This window comes from Theropithecus gelada, chromosome 12, assembly GCF_003255815.1.
Source record: "Theropithecus gelada isolate Dixy chromosome 12, Tgel_1.0, whole genome shotgun sequence".
NCBI lineage: Eukaryota > Metazoa > Chordata > Mammalia > Primates > Cercopithecidae > Theropithecus > Theropithecus gelada.
The window spans coordinates 57,990,540-58,008,648 of NC_037680.1; the positions used below are offsets into that span (position 1 = coordinate 57,990,540).

General features: G+C 36.9%; 1 protein-coding gene across 4 annotated transcripts in view; it reads right to left on the bottom strand.

Moving 5' to 3' along the window:
* Positions 1-18,109, bottom strand: part of CERKL (ceramide kinase like) — a 129,234-nt gene that overhangs the window by 49,422 nt on the left and 61,703 nt on the right. For all 4 annotated transcript variants that reach the window (XM_025405468.1, XM_025405467.1, XM_025405465.1 and 1 more), the window contains exon 2: positions 15,453-15,695. Coding sequence is in view for 3 of the 4 variants with exons in the window: in XM_025405467.1 (XP_025261252.1) it covers positions 15,453-15,695 (243 nt within the window). In the remaining variant the exon portion in view is untranslated. The remainder of the gene's footprint in view (positions 1-15,452; positions 15,696-18,109) is intronic.

Genomic DNA, 18,109 nt, shown 5'->3' on the forward strand with positions numbered 1-18,109 from the left:
TTAATTGAAAATAAACTATATATTTATCATGTACATCATGTTGTTTTGAAATATATATACCTTGTGAAATGGCTAAATTGAGCCAATGTACATATGCATTATCTCACATACTTATCATTTTGTGGTATGAACAGAAAATCTACTCTTAACAATTTTCAAGTATACTTTAACTATAGTCACCATGGTATCCAATAGACCTCTTGAATTTCTTCCTTCTATCTAATGGAAATCTTGTATCCTGTGACCAACATCTCCTTGATCCCTCAGCCTATCACATACCCCTGGTCACTACCATTCTATTCTATTTCCATTAGTTCAACTTTTTAAAATTCCACATATAAGAAAAATCATGTTATTTTTCTTTTGGTGCCTGGCTTATTACACTCAGTTAACAACCTCCAGGTTCAACTGTGTTGTGGCAAATGACAGGATTTCCTTCTCTTCAAAGGCTGAATGATATCCCATTGTGAATACACACCACATTTTCTTTATCACTTGTCCACTGATACATACTTAGATTGATTCCTTATCTTGGCTATTGGGAATAATGCTGCAATAATCATTAAAATACAGATCTCTTCAATATACTGATTTCATTTCCTTTGGATATATTCCCAGTAGTAGAATTGCTGGATCATATGGTAGTTCTACTTTTAACTGTTTCAGGAACCTCCATTCTCTTTTCCATCATGGCTATACTAATTTACACTGCCACTAACAGTGTGCTAGAGTTCTTTTTCTCCACACGCCACCAATACTTATCTTTTGTCTTTCTGATAACAGCCAGTCTAACAAGTGTGAGGTGACATCCCATTGTGGTTTTAATTTGCATTTCCCTGATGGTTAGTGATGTTGAGCATTTTTCCATGTTGTCCATTGGTATGTCTTCTTTAGAGAAATGTCTATTCAGACCCTTCACTCATTTTTTATTCATGTTATTTGTTTTCTTGCTGTTGAGCTGTTGCAGTTCTTTATATACCTTGGATATTAACCCTCTGTCAGATGTGTGACTTAGAAGTAATTTCTCCCATTCCATAGGTTGCCTCTTCACTCATCTGTTTCCTTTGCTGTGCAGAGCTTTTGGGTTTGATGAAATCCGACGTACCTATTTTTGCTTTTGTTGCCTGTTCTTTTAAGTTTACATCTTAAAAATGATTGCCAGATTTAAATATAAATATTTCTATTTGTGTATCCTTTCTTCCATGTTAAGAACTGGGGCTCCCAACAACAAGGCATCTGCCCATTTGCCCTATCGTATGATGTATAAAAACCAGTTTCAGAAAAGTGGCAGCCAGACAACTAAGAAAAATAAACTTTCTGAAATGAGTTCAAGATTTATTGGCCACTCTTTTCTTGGCCCCCTAGACTGAACGTATATATTTCTTTTTCATTTCTTTTTTTTTTTTTGAGACGGAGTCTCGCTCTGTCGCCCAGGCTGGAGTGCAGTGGCCGGATCTCCGCTCACTGCAAGCTCCGCCTCCCGGGTTTACGCCATTCTCCTGCCTCAGCCTCCCGAGAAGCTGGGACTACAGGCGCCCACCACCTTGCCCAGCTAGTTTTTTGTATTTTTTAGTAGAGACGGGGTTTCACCATGTTAGCCAGGGTGGTCTCGATCTCCTGACCTCGTGATCCGCCCGTCTCCGTCTCCCAAAGTACTGGGGTTACAGGCTTGAGCCACCGCGCCCTGCCCGAAAGTATATATTTCAAGTATTGTGTTCAAAAGTTACTTGGGTTAGCTTTTTCCACTTTTCGTATATTGCCAGACCAATGGCTTGAGGTATATTCAATGGCATGAAGCTTTCCACCTGTGTTCTCTTTCTAGGAAGAAGGAATACACAAATAGAAATATTTATATTTAAGTCTTTAATTCATTTTGTTCCAGTCTATCTGGGACAAAGATGGACTTTTTAGCAACTTTTTTTTTGAACAACTGGATAACAACTATTTGGAAAAAGATAGGATCAATACCTTCTGCCATACACAAAATAAACTCCAAATGGACTAGAGATCTAAAATTCAACTATACAAGTACTAGAAGAAAACATGGGTGAATTTATCTACAAGTTGAGTGTAAAGAAAGTCTTACTAAAATGCAAAAGCCAGAGGCAATAACGAAAAAGTGTGTAAATTTAACTCCATAAAAGGTATGTATGTATTTAGAGAAATGGTCTCACTCTGTTGCCTAGGCTGGAGTGCAATGGCACCATCACTGCTCATTGTAGCCTTGACCTCCCCAGGCTCATATGACCCGCCTGAGTAACTGGGACTACTGGTGTATGCTACCACACCCAGCTAATTTTTGGGGGTTTTTTTAGAGATGGGGTTTTCCCATGTTGCCCAGGCTGGTCTCCAGTTCCTTGGCTCAAATGATCCACCCACCTCGACCTCCCAAAGTGCTGAGATTATAGGGATGAGCCACTGCACCTGGCCCATAATGGTTTTGTTTATATATTTATTGAATTTTGAGACAGAGTCTCACTCTGTTGCCCACTCTGGAGTGTAGTGGCATGATCTTGACTCATTGCAACCTCCACCCGCTGGGGTCAAGTGATTCTCATGCCTCAGCCTCCTGAGTAGCTGGGATTACAAGCATGTGCCACCAAGTCCAGCTAATTTTTTTCTATTTTTAGTAGAGACAGGGTTTCACTGTGTTGGTCAAGCTAGTCTCGAACTCCTGGCCTTAAATGATCTGCCCACCTCAGCTTTTCAAAGTGCTGGAATTACAGGTGTGAGCCACTGCACCTGGGCCCATAAAAGGTTTTAATTAAAAACTTTGCATGAAAAAAAATCGTTATAAGAGAAAAATTATATATTGGGAGAAAAATATGTGTGACATATCAAATAAAACAGCTAATATTCCTGAAATATAAAGAACTTGTAAGAATTGAGGAGGAAAAAGACCAGAAGTATTATGGAATATGGGAAAATAATATGAAAGACAACTCACAAGATATTAAGAATAGCCCTGAGACTAGCTGAACATGAAAAGATGCTCAACTTTAATGTAAATTAAAACTATATTGATATACCATTGTTTACCCATCACATTGGAAAAATTCTAAAACATAAAAGTACATAAAACATACAATCTGTTGGTGAGGCTTTGAAGAAATGGACACTTTTATACATTGCTGGTAAATATTTTAAAAATGTTATAAACCCCATGGAAAGGAATTTATCAATATCTAACAAAACTACACATGTGCTTAACCTTTAACCTAGAAATCCTCATCTAGAAATTTACCAAGATACAATACGCACAAAGTTTTCTGCAGCATTATTAGTAATTGCAGATACTAGAAACAGTCAAAATGTCCACACATGGGGGAGTAAATAAAATACGGTACAGACAACACAATGAAGTCTTATACAGCTATTAAAAAATATAAGGAAGCTCTCTGTAACATGATATGGAGTGATTTCCAGTATACACTGTTAAGTTTAAAAGTAAAGTGGCAAAGTATATACTGCATGTTACCTTTTGTGTAAAAAAATAAATAAAAATTTTAAAAACATACATATATATGGTAACTTTTCAAAAAGGAGTATAAGATAAACCAGAAACCAGTGCGTACCTATAAGGGGTAAGAGAGATGAGGTGAAAATGACACAGGAAGGAGTGTTTTCTTCTTTTGGGGACATGTTAATGTCCTACATATTAAATATATATAATGAAATTAATGAAATAGAAAAAAACAAACTGAATATGGAAACTAAGCCAACTGTATTTCAAGTAAATATTACTATTACGAAAGGTGGAAAAAGCTAACCCAAGTAACTTTTGAGCACAATACTTGAAATACATACTTTCAGTCTAGGGGGCCAAAAGAAGAGCTGCCAATAAATCTTGAACTCATTTCAGCAAGTTTATTTTTCTTAGTGGTTTGGCTGCCACTTTTCTGAAACTAGTTTTTATACATCATACGATTGGGCAAATGGGCAGATGCCTTGTTGTTGGGAGCCCCAGTTCTTAATATGGAAGAAAGGATACACAAAGAGAAAGGAGGGACTCGGGGAAGAACCTTGTAGGATTGGACAGATCCTAGCAAGATCAATATAAACTCATGATTTCTAATAAATATGTCCTAACTCCGTTGGCTGCAAGAGTCTGCAAGTTAGGACCTCCTAATCACTAGGAGTATATTCAGCTCCCAGATCTTGGTTTCCCAGTACTGTTTCCCACCAAAAGGAACCAGAGTTTCTTAGAGAAATGGCTGATTCCTGGGCCGGAACAAAGAAGGTGTGAGATAAACCTAGAATATTCTCTTGTGCCAAAAAGTGAGGAAATGTTGCCAAATTGATGGAAACAGGTTGAAAAACCACATTAGAGAGTTTTAAGGAGCTTCTTAAAATGTTTCACCTCTATACCTCAAAGGAAACTCAATTTCAACTTGCGTAAAGGGAAGACTTATCTTTCTCCCTCCCTACACCTTCTCCTTTATTTCAGTTCCAAGCACTTACATCCACCAGTACAAGAAATTTGAATCATCTTTCTCTTTCTCTCTCTTGACTTAGCTGATGTAATGTTATAAACATTTTAAATTTTTCTCTCATCTCCTGGGTCTGACAACTCTAAAATTGCCAGATCAATTTCAACTGTTACTTACAGACATGTTACCAACATGAGAATGGTATCAACTGTATAATTAATATGAGCAAAGCATATTGTTTTAACTAAAAGCCAAATATAGAATATTTTGGAACCAGCCCTCAAACATATAGAACACAGATTACATAAGTATTAACTGTAAAATATTTTATTGGCACCTATCACTTTTTGAGTGTTTACATATTTGATGCCTAGTTACATATACAACCAAGGTAGGCGTCATAAGGATAGCACAATCTGAATGGCATATCAAAGACAGCAACTAATAAACTTCACTGGATTTAAAATTAGATTCTCTTTGCAGCAACACTACAAGCTATTGAGTATGCCTCCTAACTTTTCAAGTGTCAGGAGAGCATGGTGGGTTAAGAACATGGACAGTGGGGACAGACTGCCTGGGTTTGAATCCCAATTCCACAACTTCATAGCTGTGCGACCTTATCTGTAAAATGTAATAATAGTTTCTTGTCTCAGGGATGTTGTGAAAATTAACATCTGTTGGTAATGTGAAACACAGCACATTCTATGACACACCAAGAAATCATGATGATGATGGTGATAATGATGAATTCTATTAGTATAATGCCACTCTCTCTCACCCTCTCTTCTGGAAAGACAATGCTTAATCTTGGTCTCAAAGGGCTAAAGAGTTTGGGGCTATGGATTCTATAGAAGCTCAACACATAGCTGGAGAGCTATACAATAATAGTAAGAGTTACCCTTTATTGAGTACCTGCTGCTTTGCATACGTTACATATTTAAGCAACATTGGCATTATCAACTTCACTTTACAGATAGGAGACCATAGAAGACATAAAGATCCCAAGTAAGTGGTAAAGCCAGGAACCAAACTCAGCTTATCCATATAAAAATTCTATCAGTCACAATGACTGATTGATTAATCTGAATGATGTATTTTCCATTCAAGTATAAGGAGATAAATAGAGGACCCATCCATGCTATCTAGTGTGATCATCCTTCCCACCTATCTGGTGGGACAAGGATAAGTAAGTCACCTCATTTCTGACAGATTTACTAATATCTGTGGTAAACAGTTTAAAGAGCTTCAAAATAAACATTTGTGGAGTTAGGACGTGAAAGTCTTTTGATTCTGTATGTACTACAAAATGAAATTTTTTATTTTTGATAAGATAGACAATTCAGAAGTATATAAAGAATTACATTATTTCCTTTTGGAAAAAAAAAAAAAAAAAAAAACTAAAACACCACTGGTAAAAGTTGGGCATTAGACTGTCTGGAGCCTACCTATTCTGCTCCGAACTTTGAGAATAGGAAAGTTCTGTTCCCTTAGGTTTCAAAGGACCCTCTCTTTTGCGGATATCAAGGGTTCACAACTAGATGGCTTTCCTTGCTAACCAAATTTATCAGTTTCTCATCTACAAATCCTTCAACCTGCATAGCCCATTGATGGACTCCTTTCCAGTGTTATGACATTTTTAATATACTTGACAATAATATACTTAGTCCCAAATATACAGCATAGTCAGTTATACCCTGCCTTTCAAGAAAACACTACTGTAACCAAAAAAAAAAAAAAAAAAAAACAAACCACACACACCAGTGTGTGTTTTAGAATTAGAATACCTGGATAGGAATCTTGTTCTACCGCTTTCTTAGCACTCAACCCAAAGCAACTCAACCAGTCTCTCAGAGTTCTGATTCCTTAGCCATCTGTGAGGATTAAAAAATATTGACCACAATAAAAGTGTTGTGATAAGGACTAAATGAGTTGGTTTATAACAGAAGCAACTAGAATAATCCCTACCACATAACAGGTAAGCAGTATACTCAGTTCACTTCACCAACATTTACTGAGCTAGGCACTGTGCCAAGTGTTAGAAATTAAAAAAAAAAAGTATTGAACACTTATATGTGAAACTCTGTTTCAAGTACTTAATAATCTCTGTGCTAAGAAGAGTTACAGTCTTCTTATAGTAAAAGTATACCCTTTGTGAGCCCACAATTAGCATTAAGTGATGATATTTTCTATCAGAGTATCAGCAGTGCCAGGAACATATAAAAGAGTAAGTGCCTGGTTTGCTCAGGTACAGTTAGTTTTGCAGAGGATCACCTGGTTTGTATCAGACTTTGAACTTCAAACTAGGTTTCGCTGGGCAAACAAGACATGAGGGGCATTCTAGACAGAGGGAAGTCCCTAGCTCTGTCACTTAATTAGCAAGTGAGAAGGCACTGACATACAAGAGAACACAGCTTGGCATTAGATGCTATGAAGGGCCCAGGAACCTGACCACACACACAGGCTTCACTTTTGCCTATTTCTGCTCTTTCCATTGAAAAAATAACAAAGGTGTGAAACTAGTAAAAACAGAAAATGAACATTTTTCAAAATATATAATTTTACACCAAATGTATTTTTTCAAAAAATATAGTTAAAAAAAAAAGGTGCCTTTGCTTTAAAGATGATAGACAAGGAGAAAGAAATGGTTGATTTGAAAACTATTACCAGAATGCTTCAGCATACAGCCACTGCAAATATCCAACTACCTGCCTCAAACAACAAATATATTCATACACAATTATAATAAAATTCCTGGAGTTACATATAATATCTGTATAAATACCACACAATTTTATTATCATTAATGATAGTCTAATGAATGCTAAAGGGCTTAACGATTTGTTGCCTAATTTAAAATATTATGTATTTCCTATTTATTCATACTGTGAGAGTAGAACTTCATTACTTTTTATACCATTTATTTTCAGTGAAAAAAGTTATTAAGTGACAATCCATTATACTCTCATCTAAGGATTGAGTCAATGTTTTATCTAATTCTGTAGATTTACAGAATTTGTGTTTTGCTTAGGAAATCCTGCTAAACATAAAGTCTGGTAATCTGTCACAAATCAGTGTATTTATATGTGTTTTTAAAATTCCTTTAGGTTAACAAAAAGAAATGTCTGCCTTTTTTTTTTTTTTTTCATAGTGCACACCCAATTCAGGCCAAGGCATTTGAGAAATCTCAATAATAGTGACAGTCATGAGGAAACTTTTTTAAATATTGAGAAATTATTAACGCTGACCCTAAAGGTTGCCTACTTCAAGAGTTTGGAGTTCTGAATCATTATGTTTAGAAAAGAACACTAGAGAGGGACAATTTTCAAACAAGATGATATGGATACTTTCTAATAGGTGTCTGAAGTCCTTGTTTTTACAGTAGAGTCTAAATCTTCTATAAATCTAAATATGGTAAATAAAGTATACTTAATAGGTATTGTAGAGTAACTGATGACCTGCTGGAATGACACATCAGTTAAGGGTTCCTGCTCCAGATTCAGACAGGTACAGATTTGTTCCCAGCTCCCTCTACCACCTACCAGTTGTTTAACCTTGTTAACGGATTTTTACATTATTTAAGCCTTAGTTTTTTCATTTATAAACTAAGAGATGATTTTTGATAATAATAAAATTCACTTAATTATACTATTTTCTAAGTCATGCATTGTTTTCATTCTTCAAACCTCACAGCAAAACTCATAATTTTATTTCCCTTCTTACATGAAAACATATGTGTAGTTCTTGATGCTATTATAATGAAGATTTAATGAGAATTCATAAAAGTTGCTAGCAAAAAAAGGGTACATACTAAATGCTTAATAAACGTCAGCTATTATCATTAGGATTTAAATTTTATAATAATGACTTCAGTAAAGGAAGGAATGTTAACTTATTTAACAGCATGAAAACTTAATTCAACATTTTACTGAAAATATTTAGAGAATCTTCAATTAGCATTTTGAATATAATCACATAATAAGATCTGACAAAGTTTATTTAAATTGTTTTCCCAAAGAAGTTTTGTTATACAAAGTACAGTGAAAAGGGCCTCTTCCTAGCAAAAGAATTTGAAATAGAAATAAGATAACAATGAATGTACTTCTTAACTCCTGTTCTCAGGATACTCTGTCAATGACTAAAGCAGAAATACACTTTTCTTGTATAAGACACAATTACTTGTTTTTAGTATAATTATGACCAATTACATATAAAAATGTATCACTCCCTTAGATAAAAATGCCACCAGGGCCCGTGAGAAGCCCTGGGGAAGACTGTCTGATGTTACTTATCCCAAGTATAAATAGAATGAATCATTTCTGAAGAGCTAATTGCTTTCAGCTGAAAGGGTAGAGGTTATGAGCTAGGGCTGTTGATGGACAAAGAGAAACACTGCAGGAACCTTTGCCATGTCTGTCAACATTTTCCAAGGATCCCATAAACCAGTCATACAGTAAAACTCTTGGAAAATAAGTGAGAACTTTACATGAATCAGGAATGGGTATTGGTTAACTTTTAACAATATTTAATAAGAATATAGCATGTTCTGTCACCTATAATTAATCCCTGGAAAGCTTTCTTTGGTTAAGTGTGGCATTCAGGGTTCTACATAAGTTCATTCAATCAAACTGCGCTGCTGAGATCTTGGCTATCCATGGTTCTTGGTCCTGGCAACATATTAGAATCCCTGGAGAGACTTTTAAAGAAAGCCCGTGCCTGGAACCCACTCAGACCTGTTTTATCAGAACCTCTCAATCCTCAGACTCAGGAATAAGTCCTAAGAAGGATGAAATTCTAAGAAGTGATATTCATGTGTACATATGTCATAACATAAATGCTATCCTTTTTTGATAGCACTCTATGTTTTCAATTTCTCTTTTTTTGATCATTTTTAACATACTTATGTGACATTCTCTGCTTGCTTTATTATGTGGAGGTCTTGGCAGTCTAATGATAGTTTGTTATGTCTGCAGACTCCTACAATGAATTTTTCCCACCACTACTTACAAGAGTAGAAAGGGTTCAAAGGTCAAACTAACATGCTCTCGGTCCAAGATAAATAGTAGTTTTTCCTATTCTTTTATTAAGCAAATTTTACATAATAACTATGTTTTCATACATTTATATTTTCAGTTACAATTTTGATAAAATTAGGAGTTTGGTTTAAAAAGATTTTCTTTTCTTAACAATCCTTTGAAGAGTTAAACAGTGTCACTAGTTTTTCAGAATTTAATACAAACTAGTTTTTTTCTTTTTCTTTTTTCTAACATGGCTGACCACAGACCTTGGATGCCAATTCTTCTTAGAAAGATCAAAGTTACTGTCAAATGGACAAGTTTCTAATGGAAAACTGGGGAAAGAGAGCCAGGACCTTCTGGAGTGCCCATGGGAAGAAGCTGGGGTGCAGAAAGGAAAAGCAGCTAGAGTCTGGCAGAGATCAACCCCCAAAGAACTCAGGGCCCCACCCTTATGACCCAGGGCAATGTTATTGGTGGCAATTTGGGAATTTCCCAGGGATAGAGAACTGGGTGGCCAGCTCCTGCAGGTGTTCCCATACTCCCCTCAGACCCAAACTGAGATGGTGGTCACCATATTGCTTGTGCACCAGTCGTGGGCCTCTGCTCTGCCCAGGGATTCTCCACCCTTGAATCTCTGTAGCACCAGATCCCCTGCAAACAAACCCCATAACCTGTTCTGACTTTGGAAAGCCCAGGGTGCAAGTTCCCAGGGTGCTGTGGAACCTCTGAAGATCTAACCCCCAGTGTAGGTCACCTATAAGGGAGAGGGGCACAACTTACCAAAACCTCTTTGGGACAAAGGAAAGGTGGGCACAGTGTCAATCGCTAAAGGGGGCAATACCATGTCAAGGAATGGATACGGAGAAGGGGTCATCTCTGGCAATACCCTCCCACCCCATACACTGTTGAAGATGCAGCAGTGGTTCTTCCCATTGGGAGCCAGCACAGGTACTTGAAGAAAGAGTTTTTCATGTTTTTCAAGATGGCTCCACCCCTGCTGAAAGTGAGCCAATGCTACTTAGGCTTACATAAAGGGTGGGGCCCAACTCCCCATCCCTACACAGAGCAGCAGCGTCCCAGCAATGGAGGACATATGAGTCATGGAGTTGCCTGCCCTAGACTGGGGGAAGAGGCTCTGCCCCAAGACCATTTTGGTGGTTGTCTTCAGAGGGGCATATGCATAACCTACAGCCACGCTACAGCTAGGAACCAAAGGATAAAATCTTTATGAACTGAAGGTCATGAGCCCTGTGATGGGGTATGATAGAAAAGCAGATCACTTTCCTGCCAGCACTGGATAAGGAGCTAGTGCACCTCCCCCTGCCCCCCAACCAGTGACCCCAAAGGCCTCAGCACAATCTCTTCCTGCCACTCCCCTGTCAGGACAGGTGCTTCTACTGGACATCAGCCTAACTGAGGGCAAGCTGGCTCTTATTTTTTAAGTGCCACCTACTGTATTGCAGCCTGCACTGTACTATCAAATAAAAAGCCCACTACCAGAAAGGCTTAGTGCTACTCCACAAAATAAGCTTCCTGAGACTTCTGCACCCTCAGCCCCACATGGGGCTATGTGGATATTGGATATGTGTGTCAGCTCATATATCCAATACATTGCTACAACAAGCAGCATCTAAGAAAGCTACCACACCCACGGAATCCATAAAGAGCCTTGGCCCCTTGAAAGCACCCAGAAACAAAGTCGAATGATCACACACAACATACACCATAGTCATACTCTCAAGGAAAAAAAAAAAAAAAACGTTTGAGTCCTGTCCAACCAATAGGAAATTCAAAAATAAGAAGCAACAGCTCCCTTAGATAAGAAGGAATCAGCCCAAGAACTCCAACACTACAAAAAAAAGTGTCTTCATACCTCTAAAGAATTACACTAGCTCTATAGCAATGGACCCTAACCAATTGAAAACTTTGAAATGACAGATTAAAAAAACAAAATATGTACTGCAAGGAAACTCAGTGAGATCCAAGAGAAATTTAAAATCCATCTCAAATAAACCAGAAAACAGTGCAGGGTATGAAACATGAGATAGCCATATTAATATAAAACCAAATAGAACTTTTGGAATTGAAAAACTCACTAAAGGGAACATCAAAATACACTTGGAAGCAGGCCAGGCATGGTGGCTCACACCTTTAATCACAGCACTTTGGGAGGCCAAGGTGGGTGAATCACCTGAGTTCAGGAGTTCGAGACGAGCCCAGATGACATGGCAAAACCTCGTCTCTACTAAAAATACAAAAATTAGCCAAATGTGGTGGCATGCACCTGTAATCCCAGCTACTCCAGAAGGTGAGGCAGGAGAATCACTTGAACCCAGGAAGCAGAGATTGCAGTGAGTCGAGACCATGCCACTGCACTCCAGCCTGGGCAACAGAGTGAGACTCCATCTCAAAAAAAAAAAACAAAACAAAGACAAAAAACAACAACATTTTGAAGCTTTAATAATAAACTACACCAAGCAGAAGACAAGATTTCAGAGCTTGAATACCAGCCTTTTAAATTAACCCAGTTAGACAAAAAGAAAGAATCTGAAAAATGAGCAAAGCCTTTGAGAAATACGGGATTATGTAAAGCAACCAAACCTATGACTTATTGGTATTCTTGATGGAGAAGAGGAAGAAGTAAGAAAATTGGAAAACATATTTGAGGCAATAATTCAGGAAAACTTCCCTAATCTTGCTAGAGAGGTTGACATCCAGATGCAAGAAATTCAGAAAACACCTGCAAGATACAAGATGACCATCCCCAAGGAATATAGGCCATCAGACTATGCAAGGTCAACACCAAAGAAAAAATCTGAAAGGCATCTAAAGAAAAGGGCCAAATTACCTACAAAGCAAATCCCATCAGACTAATAGATGACTTCTCAGCAGAAACCTTATAAGCAAGAGAGATCAGGGGCCTATTTTTAGCCTCCTTAAAGAAAAAAAAAAAGCCAGCCAAGAATTTCATAATCTGCCAAACTAAGCTCCATAAATGAAGGAGAAATAGAGTCTTTCCCAGGCAAGCAAACACTAAGGGAATTTGTCACCACCACACCTGCCATACAAGAAATACTCAAAGGAGTTCTAAACATGGAAACCAAAAAACAATACTTGCTACCATATAAGCACACAAAAATACAAAGTTCAGATATCTTATAGAGCAATTATGCAATTGAGACTAGAAAGCAACTACGTAACAATACTCAAATATCAAATGTATAGGAACAAAACCTCAAATATCAATATTAACCTAGAACATAAATGGCCTAAATGCTCCACTTAAAGGACCCAGAGAGGCAAATTAGATTTTTTAAATGACCCAACCTTCTGCTGAATTCAAGAGACTTATCTCACATGTAATGACAACCACAGGCTCAAAGTGAAGGGATGCAGAAAGATCTAGCATGCAAATAGAAAATTTAAACAGAACAGATGTTGCTACACTTGTATGAGAAGAAACAGACATTAAACCAACAACATCAAAAACAGACAAAGGAGGGCATTATATAATGATAAAGGGTTCAATTCAACCAGAAAATGTAACTATCCTACATAAATATGCACTCAATGTTGGAGCACCCAGGTTCATAAAACAAATACTACTAGACCTACAGAAAAAGATAGCAATACAAGAATAGTGGGGGACTTCAACACCCCACTGACAGCACTAGACAGATCACCACAGCAGAAAACTAACAAAGGTATACTCTGGACTTAAATCAGGCTCTTGACCAAATGGACCTGACAGACATCTGCAGAATATTCCACCCAACAACACAGAATATACATTTTTCACATCTGTACATGGAACATTCTCTAAAATTGACCACATAGTCGTAAGTCATGTCTCAATAAGATAAAAAAAAATCAAAATCATATCAAGCATCTTCTGAGGTCATAATGAAATAAAATTAGAAATGAAGAACAAGACGAATTCTCAAAACTACACAGATACATGTAAACTAAACAACTTGCACCTAAATTTTGAATAAACAAAATTAATGCATAAATCAAAAAAAATTGAAACATGAAAATTGAAACACAACATACCAAAGCCCCTGGGATAGGCACTTTAATGAATACCAGAACTACATGGACCTGTAATTGAAAGAAGATTCAATTACAGAGGATGGTAGACTAAAGGATATGTAGTTTATTCATCTCTGTAATTTGTCTAGATTTTAACCCTAGATCGAACCAAAACATCACTCATTAAGCTGAATAAATATTTGGACAGTGTTCTTTGTTGTTGTTGTTTTTGACAAGTCCCTCTACTCCTATAAAATTGCTTTTACTGAATTGAGCTTTGTTGTGATGTCCTCTGCTTCTTACTTTCTCTTGGTTTTATGACTAAGATATATTGAGGAAGTTACCTCAGCCTAGCCCTTCATAAGCCCCATGGGAGAAGAGTTCCTCAGACCTTAAGTGCAAGAAAGAGCTTTGACTCTCTAATTAAATGACATATTCTTATTTTATAGACAAGACCATGCAAGTTTTATGTATATCTGGTCATGTTAATAAATTTACTTCCACTGAAATTATTTTCATTTTTATTTTTACTTTTTAAATCACTTGACATAAATTTGAAATAACACTGTAAAGGATTCACTATTAAAGTGTTTTTATTTAATTATACATATTCTCTATGTTTCCAGAGAGATCAACTCAACTACAGCCTCTGTGGGTTCTTGCCTTCTTGAAATAATCAAGTCTTCTTGGAAGTCCCAAAGAGGGTAGCAGGGAAGCATGAGCCACTCAGTAAGAGGGTCTTCCAATTTTAACGTAATGTCATGTCAGCTCATCTCCCATGAGCAGAACTTTATTGGCTGGCTGCCTTTGATCAACTTGGGTTCTCATGGTTTTCTTGATCAATGATGCTGAAACTGGAAATTTCTAACATTGCTCCGTGACTGCTCTTTGTCTAGCATCCATTTCTATCTTGTGCCATCTAACCCTAAACTGTGCCATCAACTATACAAGTTGCCTCTACTCTGATCTGATAGATGTGGCAAACAAGAAGAAATGAGTTAACAGAAAAACAAGCAAGATTCATAAATCTCAGACCAAAAAAAAATCAATCCTAAGATCATATTTTAACTAGATTACTTTTAGAAATCCAAATTGCATTATATTTGTACTTAGGAATTGCATATTTGTACTTATGAATTTTATTTAGTATGCAAAATATGAAAATGTCATTTAGAAATTTCATATACACTGAATTCATTAAGAGATATATCCTAATAAACATGTTCTCTTTTCTCTGGAAATTAACCTTTAGAAAAAGCTACTGTGAAACAGGTAATTCTCAATTACCAGAGTATAAAGCATGGCCTCTTAAGATTATTCAAAAAATTCTTATTTTCAGGCCACAGAGTACATTACACACTTGCCATCAATGTATGAGTGGAAGGAGAATACATTCTTACATAGTTCAAAAGAGACATTAATAGAAAAATAAATATGCTTTTAAAAACAACTCTTAGGTGAACTAATTTATTTCATTTCAGATTATTGAAGCTTCTTCATGAAAACAGTCATTCAAGAGTTACGCCCTAATTCATTCTATGAAGTCAGTATTACCCTGATGCCAAAGTCAAACAGTATAGAAAAACTACAGAACAATATGTTTTATGAATATTGATGCAAACATCCTCAACAAAATATTAACAAACCAAATTCAATCGCATCTTTAAAAGATTATACACCATGGCCATGCAGGAGTTATTCCTGTAATGCAAGGATGGTTAAACATATGAAAATCAATTAATGTAAGATACCATATTAACAGGATGTAGGGGAAAATATGATTATCTCAATTAATGTAGAAAAAGTATTTGACAAATTTCAACACTTTCTCATGACAAAAACACACAGAAACTAGAAACAGAAGGAAACTACCTCAACATCACTAAAAGTTGTTTTTATTCAAAACATGTCTAGATTAATCACCTATATCAAGGAAACTGGGCTGATTTAAAAAATTCCCATAAGAAGTACTTACCTGCCAATATTTTCTTGAACTGCCTAAACCATATGTCACAGTGGTCTTCACTTAAATTAATAAGATCAAGTGTAGAATTCTTTAGTTTATTTTGTTCCTTTTTCAAGCAGATGAAGAGTGTGATACCTAATAAAGTACCACTTCTCTGCTGTTTAACAGACCAACGCCGTTTCAGTTTCACAGAGAATATGTCTTTGAGTTCAATAAATTCTTCTTTACATAGCAAGTCATACTGAGAATCACCTGAAAAAAAAATTAAAATTTCCAGTTAAAACCATTGTGTCTCATAGAGGGGAACAACAGACACTGGGGCTTACCAGAAGGTAGAAAGTGGGTGAAGGGAGAGGATCAAGAAAAATAAATAATGGGTGCTAGGCTTAATACCTGGGTGATGAAATAATCTGTACAGCAAACCCTCATGACACAAATGTACCTATATAACAAACCTGCATATGTACCCCTGAACCTAAAAGTTAAAAAATAAAATGAATTTTTTATTCATTTTATTTTGAATATTCATTTTATTTTGAAAGAAAAAATAATTGTGCCCGTATCTAAATAATAGTTAAAACCAAAAAAACTTTTCATTTGTAATTTTATGGATTGCCATTTATGCCAGTCCCTACATGAGAAGGAAAGGGGATGAAAACAAAAATGGGGTTTATTTTGTCAATAATCAGATTAAAAATAGAATGGAAGAGAGACCCTGCCACACAGGCCTACAACACTCAACATCCGAGGATAGTCAATGTATGAAGAATTCCAAGAACATAAACAAAGCGACATTTTAGTAACAAATTGGTTTCACACAAGGAGCTCTTTGGTACTAAGGATAAAGTAACGTAACAGAAAAAATAGAATTCACTAATAGAAGTGACTTTATGACAAATTGTTGAAGGCATCTTTAACAAAAAGGAAATATACATTCCCATTATAGTAACACATGCAAAGAGGAAGCAGAAGTACTTGCGAGTAGGAAACATTATAAACTCTGTCAATCAAGGAGGAGATAGCCCCCCGAATTTATCTGTAATCAGACTTAAAAAAAATAGTGGCATAAAATTTTCATGACTTATATTTAAACCATAGGTCAGAAAATAATTATTGTGGAAAAGACTATTTCAATTGACTCTCAAGGTAGAAGTGTCTTAGACATTAAAAAGACTTCCAAAACTTCTGCCTTGGCCAACATGGGGTAATAAGAAACTAGTTTTACCTTTCACCTAAAACTGCAGAAGCACACAAGATATGTGAAATAGTAGTTTTCAGACACTGGACATCAGGTAACACAGGGCAGTGAAGCCGAAGAGGAGGAAAACAAAGTGAACCCTATGACTGCCCCAACCTATTGCCTGCAGAGAGTCTCCAGGTCACAGGGCAGATACGGGAATCCTGGGGGCCTGGTGGTCTCCCTGAGTTAAGGAGAATTGGGGGTTCAGGAAGACTAAGGGAATTAGAGTTCACTGAGCAATTTACTACAGAAGAGAAGCCTGAACCGTGAACACTGTAGATTTGCAGAGGTCCCCTTGAGACTTTAGCTGAAAGTATTGATCAGCAGATGTGTGAAGCCAAGAACTACTAGAAGAATTAACGGAACAATGCTTAGAGATGACACAGGTGTTCCTACCAGCCGAAGTGGAAAAACATGGAAATTCATATGATGTTATGGTAAGTATTTAGAAGAGTATTGGTCCTTAGTGAGCTGACTAAAGACTGCTGTGATTCCACCTAACAAAGCTTAAAAGCAAGCCTCTCAAAAGGATGTCACTTTTTCCAGGTAACTACATCCTAGAACAATGCCAAAAAAATATTTACAGATATAAAAAAAAAAAAAAAAAAAAAAAAAAAAAAAAAAAAAAACTTCAGCAATTCTGCACGGTAAAATTCACAGTATCACTCATCTAATCCAAAATCACTAGACATGCAAAGCAGCAGCAAACATATGAACCAAAATAGGAGAAAAAGTAATCAATAGAAACACATGCAGAAATGATTCGAGTGCTAAAAGTAACAGAAAGCAGAGACCCTCTCTCAGCTTTTTAGCCCTTGAAGTACAAACAATGTTATCCTCCGATTGGAGTGAGGATGTTCATATGCTCACTAAGAAGTTCCTTGTCTGCATTCTCAGGGGCATTTTTGGCCTCTCCCAACTATTCTGCAAGCTATAGTCTGATTGCTCACGAAGCATACACACCACTAAAAACAAAGAAACAATGGAAGGAATGAAAGAAGACAGAAGGCAAGTAAGAGGAAATTAAAATAAAGGAAGAGTGAGAAAGAAAGAGAGCAAAAGAGAAAAAGACATAAGGAAAGGCAAGACAGAGAGAAGGGGACACACAGAGAGGAGGGGAGACAGGAAGGCAAGAGGGAAAGAAAGGAAAGGAAAAACAGGAAGAAAAGGAAGGAAGGAAGAAAAGGAAAAAAAGGAAGAAAAGGGAGGAAGGGAGGGAGAGAAGGAGGAAAGGAGGAAGAGAGGAGGGAGGAAGACACGGAGGAAGGAAGACACGGAGGAAGGAAGACACGGAGGAAGACAGGGAGGGAAGGGGAGGGGAACAAAGAGGGAGGGGGATGGTCCGGGTGAGGGAGAGGAGGGAGAGCAGGGGGAAGGGAGAGGAGGGAGAGCAGGGGGGAGGGAGAGGAGAGAGGAGGGAGAGGAG